This window comes from Lepidochelys kempii, chromosome 2 (genome assembly GCF_965140285.1).
Source record: "Lepidochelys kempii isolate rLepKem1 chromosome 2, rLepKem1.hap1, whole genome shotgun sequence".
Lineage (NCBI taxonomy): Eukaryota > Metazoa > Chordata > Testudines > Cheloniidae > Lepidochelys > Lepidochelys kempii.
The window spans coordinates 17,729,865-17,748,607 of NC_136381.1; the positions used below are offsets into that span (position 1 = coordinate 17,729,865).

The 18,743-nt window shown below is 41.3% G+C and overlaps 1 protein-coding gene across 2 annotated transcripts in view; it reads left to right on the forward strand.

Annotated features, from left to right (window-relative positions):
- The window catches only part of ADCY8 (adenylate cyclase 8), a 185,384-nt gene that overhangs the window by 95,057 nt on the left and 71,584 nt on the right, over nucleotides 1-18,743 (forward strand). For both annotated transcript variants that reach the window (XM_073330121.2, XM_073330122.2), the window contains exons 5-6: nucleotides 6,970-7,097; nucleotides 14,149-14,307. In XM_073330121.2, coding sequence (XP_073186222.1) covers nucleotides 6,970-7,097; nucleotides 14,149-14,307 — 287 coding nt within the window. The remainder of the gene's footprint in view (nucleotides 1-6,969; nucleotides 7,098-14,148; nucleotides 14,308-18,743) is intronic.

Below are 18,743 nucleotides of genomic sequence, written 5' to 3' on the forward strand. Positions count from 1 at the left end.
TCTCATCAACTCTCCTATGCTAATCAGGGTGGTACCTGCTCCTTACTTGGATGGGAGTTCTCCATGGAAACCTCAGCTACAGGATGTGACCTTAATGAGTTAGTAAGTGGCATTCTTCCCTTTGAACCAGTGTGATGCTACTGGAGATAATATATTTCATATGCAGTGTAAAATAAAGATCCCAGGCACTTGTGGTTATTAAAGATCCCATGACACTTTTTGCAAAAGGTCTTTGGAGTCCTGGTCAAATTCCATTTTGGGTAATGACAATCAATCTTCTTTAAATTCCTTGTGTAGTTTCACCAGATACAGTATTCTTCTTCATTTCCTCATCTAACCTATCCTGTGTGTAGCATTGCAGTGTCCTACTAATCAGACGCTGTGTTCCAGCCCGTGGTGGCTGCATTTTGTTCTTTGGTGAATCCTTGTATATGTATCAGAGTAACAGCCGTGTTAGTCTGTATTCGCAAAAAGAAAAGGAGGACTTGTGGCACCTTAGAGACTAACCAATTTATTTGAGCATGAGCTTTCATGAGCTACAGCTCAATTCATCGGATGAAGTGAGCTGTAGCTCATGAAAGCTCATGCTCAAATAAATTGGTTAGTCTCTAAGGTGCCACAAGTCCTCCTTTTCTTCTTGTATATGTAGTTGGTGTAGAGTATTCTGGAATCTCTGGTTGAAAGGGACTATTTAAACATCATATATACATGTAAATAAGGGAGTAAAATTCAACATCATACAGTAACATGTTAGATTAATGGTATGTCGCACAGAGAGGGAGAATTAATTGGACTGCTAAGGTACATGTCAGTGACATTTAACTAAGCATTTCATTCACCTTTCTGTAGATGTGTAATGACAATTTTAGAAAACCTTTAGTTTCCATAACTTCTCTTTGAAGTCTTGCATTCTTAAAGGTCATTCTGGAGTATTTTTTTTCTGACGGTGTCCAATACTTAATTATCCACTACTAAAGCTCATTTTTTTTCATATAGTTATAGTATTAGAGACTATAAAAAGCCTATTAGGTCAGCAAGGGACCTATATTATCCACATGATGCCCCAATCTAGCAAACGTTTAGGCACCCGCTTCACTTTATGCACATGATTAGTTCCATAAGCCTTATGCAGAAAATCAAACTCAATGAGGGCCAAAATTTTCAAAAGCGCCTACATTCCATTTTCAAAAAGAAAAGGAGGACTTGTGGCACCTTAGAGACTAACCAATTTATTTGAGCATGAGCTTTCGTGAGCTACAGCTCACTTCATCAGATTCACCTGCATCCAATGAAATGAGCTGTAGCTCATGAAAGCTCATGCTCTAATAAATTTGTTAGTCTCTAAGGTGCCACAAGTACTCCTGTTCTTTTTGTGGATACAGACTAACACGGCTGCTACTCTGAAACAATTCCATTTTCAAGAATCACTTAGGAACCTAATTGTTATTGATTTTCACTGGGACATAGGCTTGTAAAGCAACTTTTGAAAATGAGATTTCAGTTCCTAAGTCACTTACATGCTTCTGAAACTGTTACCCAAGATGATCGTAATAGTCCCTTCTGACCTTAAAATCTGTTTATCACATGGACCACATAGCAGATTAAAGAGTTTGGAAACCTTTGCTCTAGCAAATATTTTGAGGGACTTTTTGTGTTCTGCACTCCAACCTCACCCGATTCCTCACTTACGGATGATGAAGTCGAGCTTGAAATACTTGTGAAAACTGAATGTTTGGTTAGTTGATAGTGAACATTTTGGGCTCCTTTGAAAAGCGGGTGGAATGATTAATTCACTGCAGCTGGAACTCTGATAAGCTGGGTTTATTTTACGAAATGCAATCAATCTTTTTATTTTATTTTTTTTCCTTGGAATTTCTGCCTGAGGAGACAAGAAATGTTAATGAAGTTTCTGTTTGTGTGTTTCAGTGGTTTGATATTTGAGCAACTCATTTCTTCAGCTCTATTTTATGCCAATTTGCTTTGCTTTCTTTCCAGTCACTGCTGGTGTTTTTAATAAGCCAAAGCATAAATCATTCACATGCTACTCTGTCATAATTAGCTCATGTGTTTACAGTAGGACTGCAAATTCCCTTTTGCTCTGGGTTAAGGTGTTTTGGATTGGGGAAAAACTCCCTATTAACTGCTAAGGATCTCTGTTAGAACTGTTATTGCTGATCATCTAGGGCATGATCCTGCTCAATTTACTCAGGGAAAACTGCTTTTGACTTCAGTTGAAGTCTTGCTTGAGTGAGGATGGCAGGATCAGGCCCCTAAACACTGTCATTCAAATCAGACAAGAAACTGATTTAGAGGGAAAGGAAGTATTCCAGTAGACAGTTTGACACTAATCGGAACCAACAGAAAATAATGCTAATCACAGGGGGATGAGTGATACTAATGCATGTATTTTTGAGCAGTGTTGCCTGTCATTCACATGCAAAAGGAGAATTTCTGGGGTTCCAGGAGGGAAGTGGAATAGGAAGAGAACATAAGGAACAGAAGAGGATGAATGAGACATCATCAAGGAGCAGAATAGCAACTGCTGGTTTGAAATATTGCTCTAACCAGTTCATCTTTCTTTTTTAAAAGCATTTTTATCATTTTGCAGTTGATTTTTTTTTCTGCATAAAGTTGGATTTCACTTTACATAAGCTTTCAGCTTTTTAATCATCTATTGTAATCAGGCTAGTATACAGCAATAGGCTTGAATACTAAAGGCAGGGCAGGTTATTCCTCTTTATTGTTTCCTTTGACTGAGAAATGTGCTGGGCACTTCCAAAAGGTAACTTGGGTCCAAATTTACAGCCACACTTCTGCTGCATTGCACCTCTCCAGTGGCACAGAGCAGCCATAAACCAATAAACCTGACCCCTGGTCCCTCCCCAATCTAAATTTTAGATGTGACACAAGTGGTGGAAATAAACGGCAGGAGGAATTGGTGTGGGCAGCACAGTGACACTGTTACTCAGCTCCCGCACGCGTTGACACTGAGCCCGTCACAATGATTCAGTTCAGGGTTTGTTTTATAAAACAAAAACAAGGCAGGTAAGACCTTGAATATTCTTGACTCATTGTGGCCATCACAGAAGAGAGACATTTCTAGGAGAGATTTTAAAAAGAGAGGGTAGGGTGCTTGCTCGATAAAACAGAGTAGAGGTGGTATTCTGAAGGGGGCAGCATCTATCTAGCCAGCGTCGTGCTAAAAATATGTCAGCGGTCTCACACATATATTCACACTTATATGCAACAAACCCTTATTAGCATGTGACAGGTAAGGATGTGTATTTCTTATCATTTGTCTACATTACTGTTCTTTTTGGCAACAATTTGGTTTGGGGATTTTTTTATACAGATGGTTAACATGCAGGGTGAAATTCTAGACCCATTAGAATCTATGGGAGTTTTACCATTGACATCAATTAAGCCAGGATTTCACCCACTGTTTTTAAAGAGGCACCAAGATCCAAACCACTGAGATCGTTCCAGTTTTGCATGAGATTTCAAATTAGATACTTGGTTAATGGCGAATAAGTGTTATAGGGAACAGTCTGATATTTCAAGAATAACCAGGCATATTAGTGTCACATACAAGCTTATCACTGGAAGGACTTTTTCCTAATAAGAGTTACTCTATCAGAGACCCTTTTGTTACCTGGAAGTTGACCACTTTTTGTTCTTTGTCTAAATTAGAATGGCGAATCATCAACTGATCATTTTTGTAATTGTCCCCGGTGGAAAAGAATCTGTTCAACAATCCATTACCTTATTCCAGTGGCCTCCTATCAGTATAATACTACACAATGCTTATTATAGTATGTCAGCATAAAAGCAAAATATAATTTATCCATCTGAAATCAATGGGACTATTTGAGAAGCAGTGCAGCTTATTATGAATATGGGTATCAGGATCATAGAATCATAGGGATGGAAGAGACCTCAGGAGGTCATCTAGTCCAATCCCCTGCTCAAAGCAGGACCAATCCCAACTAAATCATCCCAGCCAGTGCTTTGTCAAGCTGGGCCTTAAAAACCTCCAAGGATAGAGATTCCACCACCTCCCTAGGTAACCCATTCCAGTGCTTCACCACCCTCCTAGTGAAATAGTGTTTCCTAATATCCAACCTAGACCTCCCCCACTGCAACTTAAGACCATTGCTTCTTGTTCTGTTCTTTAGTAATTATAAAAGTGCCTAGAACCTTGTAGAGGGAACATGCTACAGAAACTCTTTAAGGTAAAAGTTCTGGTATCACTGATCAACTTCCACCAACATAAATTTGTTTGACTTGGAGTCACATCTCTGAGCAGAAAGTAACCTTTCGTACCTCTGTGTTAGGAATGATGGTGTCCCAAACCAATCAGAAAAGATATCCCTTTAGCCCTAACTGGAATTACTAGTAGTTCAATAGTGTGCATGCATGTGTGTAAGGGGAGGAAAGGAGCAGATATAATGTTTACAGTTTTAGAAGCTTTACTTCATTTTAACATCCCTTGTTACACTCCAAAAGCAATGCATTGCACTGCAAGGGCCTGATCCTGTATTCATTGTGAAATCCACCCCTGTACAGAGGGCCAGCCCAAGGCCTATGCACCACTCAAGTCCCACTGAGGGCTTCAGTAGCACTTATGTGGTGCATAAGCTTAATCTGGCCTCTACAGTCGGCTTGGATTTCACCTTCCCTGCATACCCAAAGGTTCCGTTGACTTCACTGGGAGCTCTGGTCCCAAGTGATGCTGTAATTAGGTCACTTTCACCACTTAAGTATTTGAAAGGAATATTCTGAGGCTATTTTTCAAGACTCCACTTTGATTCTGTAGTAATGTAAATGATAGCATAGAGTCAATTTGCCAATAACCGATTCCAGAGGCATGGCAGGCACTGGCAGTTGCTGCTGTATGACACCTGCAGTCATCATGTTCCCCGGTGTTATTAGTGCACCCCTGTGCTCCCACTCCATTTCTTTTGATTGAAGTACAGCTTACACTGGAGATTGCTTGGGACATCAAGGAGAAAAGAGCTAAAATAAATATTATAGATAAAGGAGACCAGATTTTATTGTTAATGCAGGAGTTTGAGAAATCTCTACACTGCTTCCCTTGTACTGTATGTCTGCGTCTTTACTGCAAAGGTTTCCTGCTACCATACAAACATACACTGATCTGGTGTTAGAGTGCATATATTTTTTAAACTACTTTTCATCATGAAAAGTCTCTTCCAGCTCTAGAAAACCCACATTTGTACCCCTGAACCCTGTAATTCCAATTACAGCACATTGATTCTCAACCATAGCCCACAATCCAGCAAAGCACATAAGCATATGCTTACAATTGAACACAGTCTTAAGTGCTTTGATGGGTTGGGGATTTTGTAAAAAATGAATTTTATTTCATCAAGTACAGTGGAGAGTGGAACCCGTGAATACTTGGGTGTTTCTGAGTGCTGTTTCACTAGAAAATGATATGCCAAAGTAATGATCTAAAAACAGGATAATATGGTGTTTCAGTTCATTACTATAGACTCCAGAAGTATCTTTATATATGATGAAATACTACAGTTTCCCTTGAAGTTGAAGAACATTTCTAGTTGGATGGTATGCAAATAAATATGTACTGTATCTGTGACCAATGACATCTGTTTTTTTATTTTATTTTGGAATATAGGCTTCATCCAAAGCCTATTGAAATCAATGGGAGTCTGCTGACTTCAGTGGGTATTGGATCAAGCTCTGGAAATGTCTGCAATTTTATTGGAAGCAAAAACTTTTTTTAAGAGGTGGAAAATGCTCCTGGAGGTATGATTCAAAAGGTTTTGCTGTTCTATATTTTCTTGCCTTGTGGACCTGAACAAAGAGATAACAGAAAAAAATGAAGAAAAATCCAAAGCAAAATAAATAACTCTTTAAATCTAACTATTTAAGCTTGTTTTTTCCCTTAACAAACATCTTGGAGGGAGGGTGTAACAGGTCCTCCTGGGTCCTGCTTCTGTCTCAGTCGACAGACTACACAGAAACCCTTGTGCTGGTCCAACACCTTGTGCAGTTTATTTATTTATCTTCACATCATACATAGTGCTGTTAACAAGCAGGGGAGAGCAATCTCTCTCTCCCTATTACTGCCTGCTTCCCCTCCTTCTTACTTACTTCCTGTGCCTATTTGTGGGCTCTGACTAATGGCTTAATCAGCCTTTCTGCCCTGCGCCACCCACAAATTAGGCACAATCTGCTTTGCCTGATTGAAGCAGCTGTGAACAGAATGCTGACTCAGGCTTTCATACCTAGCACTCTGTCACAGAGGGGTAGAGGTGCTCCAAAACATTGCCTGTAGCCTTCATTCAGTAATTGCTTCATGAGAAACTAAGGAACTGTTTTCTTACTATAATTAAATGTAATGGACCACATTTCATTGCTGGATATATGCTCTGATTTGTTTGTAAGGGACAGAGGCAGAGGAGGAAAACCATGGAAATTCCTTCCTACTACATTGTTTATTCCCTGTCCCCAGTGTTCAATATCTTCCCGGACAGGGAATGTGTTGTTCCTCTCTGTGGGCCTGATCCATGGCCAGTGAAGTCAGTGGAAGGGCACGTTACGGTGTGAATCAGTCCCTATATATTTCTGTTGTTTTATAAATGTGAGACTCCAGTTAACCCACTGTGCAGCTTCTGGGACCTTTGCCTAACTTCTCATCCAACCCTGCTAAGAACTTCACACACCTGCAATAAGAACTTCAGACACCCACAAAAAATAAGTAATTGTATATATGTATATATATTTTTTTTCTAGAAGTATAAAGGCACTAATTTTCAAAATCAGAACAAATCAAGGTAGTATTAGTTACACACATACACACACAGAGTATAGTGAAAACCTTTTACATTTCCTTCCAATATCTTTTCACTGCCACCTCCATGCTTGTGTTGCAAATACAAATCCATTACTAAAAATCTTTCTGTTTTGATACATTTAATTTAGGAACATCATTGCCTTAGAATTAAGATCCTGGGGGATTGTTACTACTGTGTTTCTGGGCTCCCGGAACCTCGCCAAGACCATGCACACTGTTGTGTTGAAATGGGACTCAGCATGATCAAAACTATCAGGTAATTCTTTTCTTTTTTGTCCTCTTGTGTTGTTGCTACTGTCCTGTGGTCTGTTATTTAAGCATTTTTATTGCTAGACAGACTAACTCTTCAAATATTATCTTGATGGTGCATTGGCTTCAGAGATGGATTATTGACTTACTGGAGCAAGACAGAATTTTTTTATCTGTGAAGCAGCACCAGGTCCACATTCATAGAAACTGAATCAATGTAAGTAAAATACTAGGATTTAGAATCTATAACATAACGTCTAAGATGATAGTAAGAAGGTGGAGGAGGAGACAATGGCCAGTGTATTTCCACAGATTGGAATTTAGCAGTTATTCATTTTCACTGCTGCAGTTTTTTAAAGATGAGGTTGCTTAGGATAAAACGAGGCAGGCTCATTTTCTATAATCTCTTTGACAATCAAAGATCAGTAAGTAGACAGCAGTGGCAATGGCTTTATATGAATACTAGGTCAGAGAGAAATTTATAAGTTATATAAGATTTGCCAGCTAAATAGGCTTGCTTATTCTGTTAAGGTTGCCTCTTAACTCTACCAGAACTATGAACGTTTTAGTTACAGCTTGAACCCCCAGTGTGTATATAGCTTTGTTTCTGGTAGCGTACGGTATTCAGAGGTGATCCAAGCCCATTGGGAGCCCTAAGCAGGAATATTGTGGGAACCTTTCCACCCACTCCCCACAACTCATACTAATAATTAGTAGGGGGCCCCATGAGCTGCTCAGAGCCCAAAGCAATTGCTTAGTCTACTTATGCCTAATGCCAGTTCTGCATATTTTGATCAGATATATGCACTGAAACTATCAGGCTTCAGCAGCCCATTTATAGTCAAGTATTTTGCCCTGCTAGTGCCCAATTTCCAATACTACAAAAGAAGCATTCTTGGCTTTTTTCACCCATGACCTCAAAACCACCCACTTTTTGGTCCAATGAATCCTTCTCCCAATGCTCCTCCTGTTGTTGCCTTCCTTATCAAATCAGTGAGTCCCACACCAAAACTCCTCCCCTTATTACTGCTGTTTTCCTTTCCAATCTCTTGTGTATTCCATTTCCTGTTTTTCCCACCTTTCCACCTGCCTTCCTTCCTAATCCTGGATGTGTCCCATGGAATTAGAGAGTTACTGTGGACTGCACCTATATTACTGTGTCCTGAATTTAAGAGGAGCTTGAAGATAATTAATAAAAATGCAACTAAATAATGGACCTTGCTGTTACTGATCTCTAGGTGGGGAGCTGACAAAACTAATGGACCAAGTATTGCAGAGTGTGGTGGATATTTTGCTTCGGGTCCCACAACCAAAGTAAAGCACAAATTATAGAAGTTATAGGTGGAAAAAAGCTATCTATGGGCTTGTCTTCACTACCGGGGAGATTGATACTGCTGCAATCAATACGGCGGGTGTCAATTTAGTGGGTCTAAGACCTGCTAAACTGACAAGAGAGTGTTCTCCAGTTGACTCTGGTACTCTAGCTCCCCAAGAAGAGTAAGGGAAGTCGGCAGGAGAGTGTATCCCATCGACGCAGCACAGTGAAGACACCGGGGTAAGTCGACCTAAGGTACATCGACTCCGGCTATGTTATTCATGTAGCTGGAGTTGTGTAACTTAGGTCGACTTCCAGTAGTGAAGACAAGCCCTATGAGTAATATTAAATATTGCAGTTATGTATATAAATATATGCAGTGTAGTAACCCACTAACCCCCTCTTTTTGTCCTAAGACTGCAGAGGTGTTAACAGGCCACGGTACCTTGAAAGATCCCTTACAATATGTGCTATCTACTTATGTTAACAATCTGTTCCACCTTGCATTTTGCTGTGACGCTGGGAGTTCCTTTCCCAGACCTGAAGAAGAGCTCTGTGTGGATCAAAAGCTTGTCCAATAAAAGAGGTTACCACACCCACCTTGTCCATCTTATATAGATAAAGTCATTTGTACAAACTTGACAGCATATCTTCTGCCAAGTCCTTCATAGGTCACTTTTCCTCAATGATTGTAAATTCCCTGGGGACAGGAACCCATGTCTCCTTATGTATTTGTCAGCATTTAGCACATTGGGATCTCATTACTGATAAGGCTTTTTCATAGAGTCCAAAGCCAAAAGAGACCATTGTGATCATCTAGTCTGACCTCCTTTGTATCACAGGCCATAGAACTTCCCCAAAATAATTTCTAGAGCACAGCTTTTAGAAAAACATCCAATCTTGATTAAAAATCTTCAGTGATGGAGAATCCATACAACCCTTGGTAAATTGTTGCAATTGTTAATTATTCTCCCTGTTCAAAATTATGCCTTATTTCCAGTCTGAATTTGTCTAGCTTCAACTTCCAGCCCGAGGAGCATGCTGTACCTTTCTCTGGTAGGTTGAAGAGCCCATTATCAAATATTTGTTACCCAGGTAGATATTTATAGACAGTAATCAAGTTACCCCGTAACCTTCTTTTTGATAAGCTAAAAAGATTCAGCTCCTTGAGTTTATCTTGTAAAGCATGTTTTCTAATCCTTCAGTCATTCTTATCATTCTTGTCTCACCCCTCTGCAATCTATCAACAGCCTTCTTGAATTGTAGGCACCAGAAATGGACACAGTATTCCAGCAACAGTCTCACCAGTGCCACATACAGAGGTAAAATAACCTCTCTGCTCTTACCCGAGATTCTCCTCTTTAGGCATCCCAAGATCGCATGAGCTCTTTTGGCCATAGCATTACACTGGGAGCTCATGTTCAACTGATTATTCCCAGAACCCTCAAATCTTTTTCAGAGTCACTGCTTCCCAGGATCAAGTTGTAGCTTTGACCACTTCCCATGCAGCTGTATGGATATACCCAAATTTAACAGAAGAAGAAGACAGAGCTGCTAAGGACCTAGCAAGAATAGAATCTACTATCTCTGCATCCCTTTATTCAATCTTATGTCAGATCATCTGGATTATTGTAACACAAATAAATTATAACAGTAACAATAGGGTCTGGAGGCCAAATAAAAATGGGATCTTCTTGTGCAATGTGACCAGCACGTCCCTTGGCCCGTGCTACTTCCCGCCCCTGGAGTGGCGAACCATGGCCAGTGGGAGCCGCAATCGGCCGAACCTGTGGACACGGCAGATAAACAAACCAGTCCGGCCCGCAAGGGGCTTTCCCTGAACAAGCAGCGGACTGGCTTTGAGAACCACTGATATACAGGATGGTACACACTAGATGGTCTCTTCTGGCCTTAAACTCTATGAATCTGTGGTAACATAGGTGGCCAACAGTCCATGTTAAGCTGGCTTCTGTGATTGCTCAGCTGGCTTGAATTTCTCTCGGCCTGGGGCTAACTCCCCCCTGGAATTTCTTTGTTCCTGAGGCTTACTTCACTCGGAGAAGGGAGGTTGTGTGGCTGTGTGAATTCTAGTGCCATCAAAGGGACAGGGGTCTCCCTGCACAGTAGTGGAAATCCAAACAAACCTTACCAACACACTTACTTTGCAGGTCAAGGAGTCTTGGATGACTAAGTGTCTGGGATACCTGCCCCCTAAAGTGCCAGCTGAAAGAATATTTATTATTATGACAGGAGAAGTAGTCTCACCACACAACTGAAACTCAACTCAGGAAATAGTGTAACAGCTTGTCTTCATTATAAACCAGTCTGTCTATGCATAGTCTCTAATCGAAGTAACATTAATTCAAGAAAAGCCGCTACCATGCATGATCTCAGTAGCAGACCTGCCAAGTTTCCTGCTGTTTCCCAAGAAACGACTGCTTTTTGACCTGTCGTATTGGTCTGTTGGGAAACCTGACCCACCTACTCCTTATTCTGTTATATATGAATTCAGAGAGATTTATGTATGGTAAAGAAAGTGCCCTGGCACTAAAACGTTCAAAAGTTGTTTTTGAACACCCTGACATAGCACAAATTATTCAAAATTAGGTGCCTTTTCTAATTGGTTTTGGTAATCATATAGGGCTAGCTCCTCAGCTGGTATAAAAATGAGCATAGTTGCAGTGAAGATAGTGAAGATGCTGTGCAGTGAAGATAGCAGTGAAGATGCAGTGCAGAGCAAAATTCAGAATCCCAAGAGACAAGAGGTCAAGAGACACTGGCAAGTCATTTACCACAATCGGTGTGTTTGAACACAATGTTGGTGGAGTAAGAAAGCTGGGTGTGCTTGTTGTTTATAGAGAAACATGTTTTTGTTCAATACATTGGAGGAAATGTGCCAAAAAATAGTTTATCAAGGTGTAAATCTCAGTTCATCCCTCTTGCCAAGGTCACTGAGACCTCCTGGTGTCTGAATCTGACAAGTAGGTGCTGGGCTAGCAGGATAACAGCTGCATAGGAACATATTATAGTCATCATTTTTCTAAGAAAATGTGCAGGAGAGGGCAATAAAGGTGAATTGCTTTTTCTAGAATCCTCTCATTTTTATATAATTTTTCTCCCTTTTTGAAACTCAATTTCACACACTGCATTGATGTCCTTGTTGACAGCAATCAAAGGCCAAGGATTGAATGGAAACTGGTGATTTATCCTTTTGTCCCTAGACATGATCTGTCTAGGTCAGATTTGAGTCTATGATGTGCAGCTCGTGAATTGTGAAACAGCTGTTTATTCTTTGTCTGTCCTAAGGTGTGATCATGCATCATTGCCATTGACTTCAGTGGTAGCAGGACTGGGACTGTACAAAGAAATAGCAAATTTCAGCCTGCCGTGCACTTTATTTATTCTGAGACTGCCAGCAAGGATATTAATTAGTGCAAACAGTAGTGGGGGGGAGGTCGGTAAGGAAAATTTAGAGTTCATTAATAGTGTTAGATTGAGAGCTCTGAAGACAATACACTCTTTGTCCTCCCAGTAGGTATAGCACAGGTAACTTAGTTGTGAGCTGCTCCACACTGCCCAGGCAAAGTCCTTGGAAGGACCACCTCTGGGATGCAAAGTTAGTTTAGTGTCTCCACGTACACTGCATTGGAATCAGTCTGAAAGGAAGGTACTAATTTAGTGTAAGATCATTGTAAATCCATCTTTTGGCTCAAGTCTTCATCTGGTGGAGCTCCATTTACTTCAGTAGAGCTACATTGATTTAAACCAGCTGATGATCAAGCGCATGATTTTCTTTCTGAGACTGTTAACAAAGTTGCCTAGTAATGTCAACTCTGAGAACAATTTTTGTAAAATGGATTTTACCATGATACACACAACAGGGCAGAGCTGAAGGTTGTTTATGCAACTTATCTCTGGCATTTCCTGATTTCCAGACAACTGTAACATTCTCTCAACATTGGCTTTGTGTGCACAATATTCCTTAGACTGGGAAAAAAATGGCAATGGTGCATGCAAGCTCATAAATCTGGAACTATCTGTATCATGGGCAACCTGGACATGTCATGTCCCATGCCCCTTAGGAGAGCTGCCAAAGTAAGCACTTCTCCTTGTGAACCTGGTATCTTGGGAAGTTGGGGAAGGCATTCTGTTCTTTCCTCAGATCTGGCACATTTAAAACATATCAGAGGAGTGCTTCTTTCTGCAAACCATACAAAGAGCAAAGCAGTGCTCCCTAGCCCTGTCACATTTCACAAGATCTGCCGGGGCTTTGGCACCTTCGCTACATAGCTAAGATAGTCATGCGTGCATACATAACACAACCTCCATTAGCTGCATATTTTATCAGCTTCATGCAAAGCCCTGTGAAAAATGTACTCTGTGAGTGTGCAGGGTACAATTTTCAATTGGGCAAATCTCCAATTTTTACAAGCACACCCCAAGGCTTGGTCTATGCTTAAAATTTAAGTTGACATAGCTACAGCATTCCAGGGTGTGAAAAATCCAGGCTCATGAGAACGATAGCTATGCTGTCCTAATTCCCGATGGAGACACAACTAGGTCAATGGAAGAATGCTTCCATCGACATAGCAACTGTTGCTCAGGTAGGTGGTGGTCCAACAATAGTGGACAAACAAACCCCTTCCATCGCTGTAGGATGCATCTACATTATAGGTTTATGCTGGTAAAGCTAAGGCACCTGGCTGTGCTGCTATAGTCCCCATAGCGTAGACATGGCCCAAGATACTTCTCTTTAATAAGGCTTATTTCCATGCCAGATTTTAGGTATGCAACCCCAGCCGTTTTGACTTCAGAGCCGCTCAAAAAAGATCACAGGGATTTTTGTTACAATGGGAAATGTATATATTTTTTTCAATCCCTTCATATTCTAAGAAGCATTTTTGTCCAAACCCTCTAACAAATATTTCACCTTTGGGCGAAGACCAACCCTAGAAAATGTCAGCCAGAAAAGGGATGTTTTGGAAAGTAATGAGTTACTCCAAGTAGGAGGAGGATAGAATGAGAACATTGTATATCTTAACCATAATCGCGGCAAAGAGTCCTGTGGCACCTTATAGACTAACAGACATATTGGAGCATAAGCTTTCGTGGGATCTGATGAAGTGGGTATTCACCCACGAAAGCTTATGTTTCAATACATCTGTTAGTCTATAAGGTGCCACAGGACTCTTTGCCACTTTTACAGATCCAGAGAAATACGGCTACCCCTCTGATACTTAACTATAATAGTTTCTCTTGATGTGTTAAATGTTCAATTATGCTTTTATGGGAAAGGACTCCGTGGACCGTATGGTTGCTTCCATTTAAACGTCTCTCTCTCTCTCTCTCTCTCCTTTGATATTTCTGTAAAATAGGAATAATATGTTTGCCATCAAACCGCAATTAAGCACCTCTGTGATAATCCAGGTTTCTGACCTATTTTATGACTGCATGTACTCTGTGACCCAGAATGTTATCTCTTAATTGTACCAGGCTACCAAGTATCCCTACATGTCAAATTGGTGTTGCATTTTATGGACTATACATTTTTTAAACACGTAAAACCTCTGAATGATGTTAGTTCTGCAGCTGCCCTGTTATCTGACAAGACCTACAGGACAGTTGTTACGATGCAGTAAAGATGTGACTTTTCCATATGGATCATAGTTACAGCCTTCTATGGAGTTGATGGCATGAGCTGATCTTGTATTTCTTTGTGTATTTAACCCCTTAACAAAAACAGATATGTTAGGTCAAGAACAAAGCATGACATTGACATGCGGATTGGAATACATTCTGGATCAGTGCTGTGTGGGGTGCTGGGCCTACGGAAGTGGCAGTTTGATGTCTGGTCATGGGATGTGGATATTGCAAACAAACTCGAGTCAGGCGGAATTCCTGGGTAAGACGGAGCATGATACCATCAGCTGTATAATTTTTGTGTGCCTTTGACAAATTAACTCTCTTTTCAGTATTTAAATAGGTTTGATGCAATGTTGAAAGCATCCTTCTGGTGATATTTGTAAAATGACACTTAGCAAAGGCTGGTCAAAAGATTGTCACAAAATACACATATGTCAGTTCCTCCTCTTAGATAGCCATTGACTGCCCCCACCGCGCCACCCCCGGCATGCAGATCTTCTGGGAAGGTCAGCGGATCTCATTTCCATTGCCGTCTTGCCTGCCATTCAAGCCTGGGTGTTGTGGATCTGGCTGGGGGAAAGAGAATGTTGCTCTCTGCAAATGGTCAGTGATAGTATTCAGTCAATAACTATTCCTAAATGAAGCAGAGCTTACCCGGTCTGGCTTCCAGCCCTGCTGCTCCCTCAGTTTCCTTCCTTTCCCCGTTAATCACACTTCACGCTGCAGCTGTTTTCTCAGTCATTCTTTCCTTTTAAGAGTCTGATTTATTGATGTAAAATACAAAACAACACAGAGCTTACATCCAGCCTTCCTAGCTAGATCATAGACCTTGGGGGCAGGATTCTTGGTCCCAGTCCTCATCGCAAACTTCCTCCCCTCACTCCAGCCTTCCCAGTTGATTCCTGATCTTTGGAGGCTTGCACAATCCAGGCCTTTGCTTGGGACCCTATGGGGAGTGTCTCTGTGTGGAACTCTCCTCCTGCCCCTTTTAGACTCTCCTCTGAATGGTCACAAGCTGTCTCATATTTTTTTAGCAGACCTGGTTCTGAGTTCCCCCCTCACATGCTCATTATACTAATTTCCTTTACCTGAAGAGCTGAGTTAAACCTGCCACAGGTGAGGGTGAGCCCCAAACCCCTTAAAAGGCCAGCTCACCCTGTGACACAGTATCGGACATTAGATTTATGGATATACCTTTGGTTCAAGATTCTCTCTTCTGACTAGCATGCAGACTTCACTTCTAAGTTCTTTGGTTCCAAATGCTGGTGTGAGGAACATGGGTGCAGTTTCCCATGATTTTACACAAGATGTGGGAGCATTGTTGCATCTTTCATGAGCTGCCAACCTAATTTCATAGAGTTTTGGAAAACTTACCCTGCAGGGATTATTCACAACTAACTTGATGCTTTGAGCTGCTAATCTGTGCTTTGTGACCTTTACAGCAGCAGTTGTATATGTAAGGATATACATGTTGCCATCCATCTGCTTCGTGTTTCTTCATCTGAGATGTCTGCTTCGCCCCAGGGCTGAAAAGTTATTTCTGCCTCATATGACCTGCATCTCAACACATTTTGAGATGCACAATTCCTATCTTTGCTGTGGTGAGTCAACCACTCTCAGTACCCTTTGCAGCCAGACCACTTACGATTTTGGAGATCTGTTAAGGTCAAGCAATTGTGCCATGCTGGCCTCAGAAATCCCTGTTGAATTCTGGTCCTGTTCCTGTTGGTGTATCTGGGAAAAGTCCTATTTACTTTAATGTTGCAGGGTCAGGACCTTGGAGCATAGAAGCAACATCTGGGGAAGTCTGGAACAGATGAAGTTTAGTGTGACTGCCAGTTCTTGCAGTGGGAGTTGTGCTTAACTAGTTCGGTCTTTAAGTGCCTTAGAACACCCCCTTCTACCTAGATCTGCCTTAAGCAATGCATGGAAAAGCCATGTTTCCAGGCTGTTGTAGAGATTTTGCAGATACAGTACCCCCGCCCCCATACTGACTGCCGAATAATTGTCTTTAAAGTCTGTGGGAAATGAGTCATTTTACCAATCTGTTGGTATTGCCTGTAATTGGTTTCTAAGTATTTGCAAAAAGAAAAGGAGGACTTGTGGCATCTTAGAGACTAACCTTAGTCTCTAAGGTGCCACAAGTCCTCCTTTTCTTTTTGCGAATGCAGACTAACACGGCTGTTACTCTGAAACCTTTCTAAGTATTGTTTTTTAAAGTGTAGTTATGCTCAGAAAAATGACTCCTCCTTTCCCAACATATATGATCTGTATGTGCCTGAGTCACATGTGCACACAGGAGTGACAAAACACTTTCATTAGTGTTACCACCACAGAACCAATACAGGAACAAGCTGCATCATACTCAGCCTGGTCTTCAGTAGCAAAATGATCAAGCCAAGTTCTGCTTCCCAAATCTGTATTGTAGTGGGTTGAATTTCACCCCTTCACTGAAAGTGCACAACACAAAGCCTATGCATTTATACATAGGGCCTACCAAATTCACAGCCATGAAATACTCATCACAGACCGTGAAATCTGGTCTCCCCCCATGAAATCTGGTTTTTGTGTGCTTTTACCATATATACTATACAGATTTCATGGGGGAGACCAGAGTTTCTCAAACTGGGGTTCTGACCCAAAAGAGTGTTCTGGGGCGGGGGGTCACAAAGTTATTTTGGGGGGGTTGCAGCATTGCTTCCCTTACTTCTGTGCTGCCTTCAGAGCTGGGCGGTCAGAGGGCGGTGACTTTTGGCCAGGCGCTCAGCTCTGCAGGCAGCAGCACAGAAGTCAGGGTGGCAGTACTATACCAGGCCGTCCTTCCTTCTGCACTGCTGCTGGCGGGGCGCTGCCTTCAGAGCTGGGCTCCCGGCCAGCAGCTGCCGCTCTCCAGCCGCCCAGCTCTGAAGGCAGCGTCGCCGCCAGCCGCAGTGCAGAAGTGAGGGTAGCAGTACTGCACCCCCCCCTACAATAACCTTGCAACCCCCCCGCACAACTCCTTTTTGGGTCAGGACCCCGACAATTACAACACTGTGAAATTTCAGATTTAAGTAGCTTAAATCATGAAATGTACAATTTTTAGCATCCTATGACAGGGAAATTGACCAAAATGGACCGCGAATTTGGTAGGGCCCTAACCATATAAATCCCACCTAGGCCCTCAATAGTGGGGCTTAGTGGGACTTCAGTGGTGCATAGATTGAAACCTGGCCCTTAGCTCGCAAGGGGGTGAATTTCACACCTAGTGACTAGGAGCACAAAGAATACACCTTGACTTTCAGATCTCAGATGCAGTTTGCTGCAATGAAAGATCAATCATTTCTGTCTTCCTTAGGGCATGTCTACACAAGCACTTGCTGTGCAGCTAGCTGGGGTGTTAATCTACAGCGCTCTAGCGTCCCGCACACTAAGTGTCCGTGTGGGACCATGCTGCTGCTCAGTAAAAGTTTCCTAGTGCACTTTGACCTACGGTTGTTTCAAACCACAGTACGGCAATATGCACCAGAGAACTTTTCATGTACATAAGTACAGTACACACAGACAGTTAGTGCGTGGCATTCTGGAGCTCTGTAGATTTTTATTGCAGCTTGGCATACAATGTTTGTGTGGATATGCTCTAAAATGAGCAAATGGATCCAGAACCCACTGATAGAGAATACATACGGAATCCCAGAATATTATTTTTAGAGTCACTTTTCTGTGTATTAAAGTCAGGGCTGTTATTTCTAATACATGATATGTGTCACTGTGCATTATGGAATTAACCTTTTTGTTCCTGCATAAGACATAGATGATAACTGATTTTTCAAGATACCTATTTATGAATACGTTCAAAAGTCTTGGGTCTGATTCCGGTCTTACCTTTTCTAAAACGGGTTAGATCCGTTGACTTCAATGCGAGTGTTCCTGATGTACACATTTTAAGTGAGCCCAGAATCAGGCCACTTCAACATACATTTTAAATGGATGAAGAAAAATCAAATGCATGTAAGGTGGAACCAAAACCCATTCTTGACTCCACCAGCTGGTTTATTAATATTTTGTCCCAGTATGTTTATTAGATCAGTAGCCAGGATCACAGCTCTACTGAGCGCTGTTATCGTTTCCATTATAAGCCCCACATTTCAGGAGTTTATAATGCAATCTTCCAAAATTATATTAGACTAAAACTCAGCACAAAGATAGTCACCCTAGCAACTAATGTATTATCTTCTTTTCTTTTTTTATTTAGTCCCTTACTTAAATTAATTTAGCCTTTTTGGATTTATAAGCTTGGAAACAAAGTCTGTTTCTCAGGTAGAGACTATTTGTTTTTTCAAATCCAGGCCAAATGCTGCTTACCTTCTGGAAACAATTTTTACAGTAATTTTATTGTTAGAGACCATTCATCTTGGGGGAAATTTTGGAAAAAACAATGGTTCAGATCCTCTTCTGAGTTAAATTGGCATAGATGCATTGACTTCCATTCAGCTACATTGATTTATATCGGCTGAAAATCTGGCCCTGGGTTTTAAATGGATTGAGATGTAAATATTTCTAATTTCTTGGGGTTTTTATTGTGAAATTATGTTTCATATTATATATAGCTCCTGATTCTGTGTTTTTCTGGATTCTTTCACTTCCAGGCACTTCAGAGGAGTTAAGTGTAATCAGCAACTTGGAGGAGGTAGTCACTAACACAAAGGGTTAAACCCA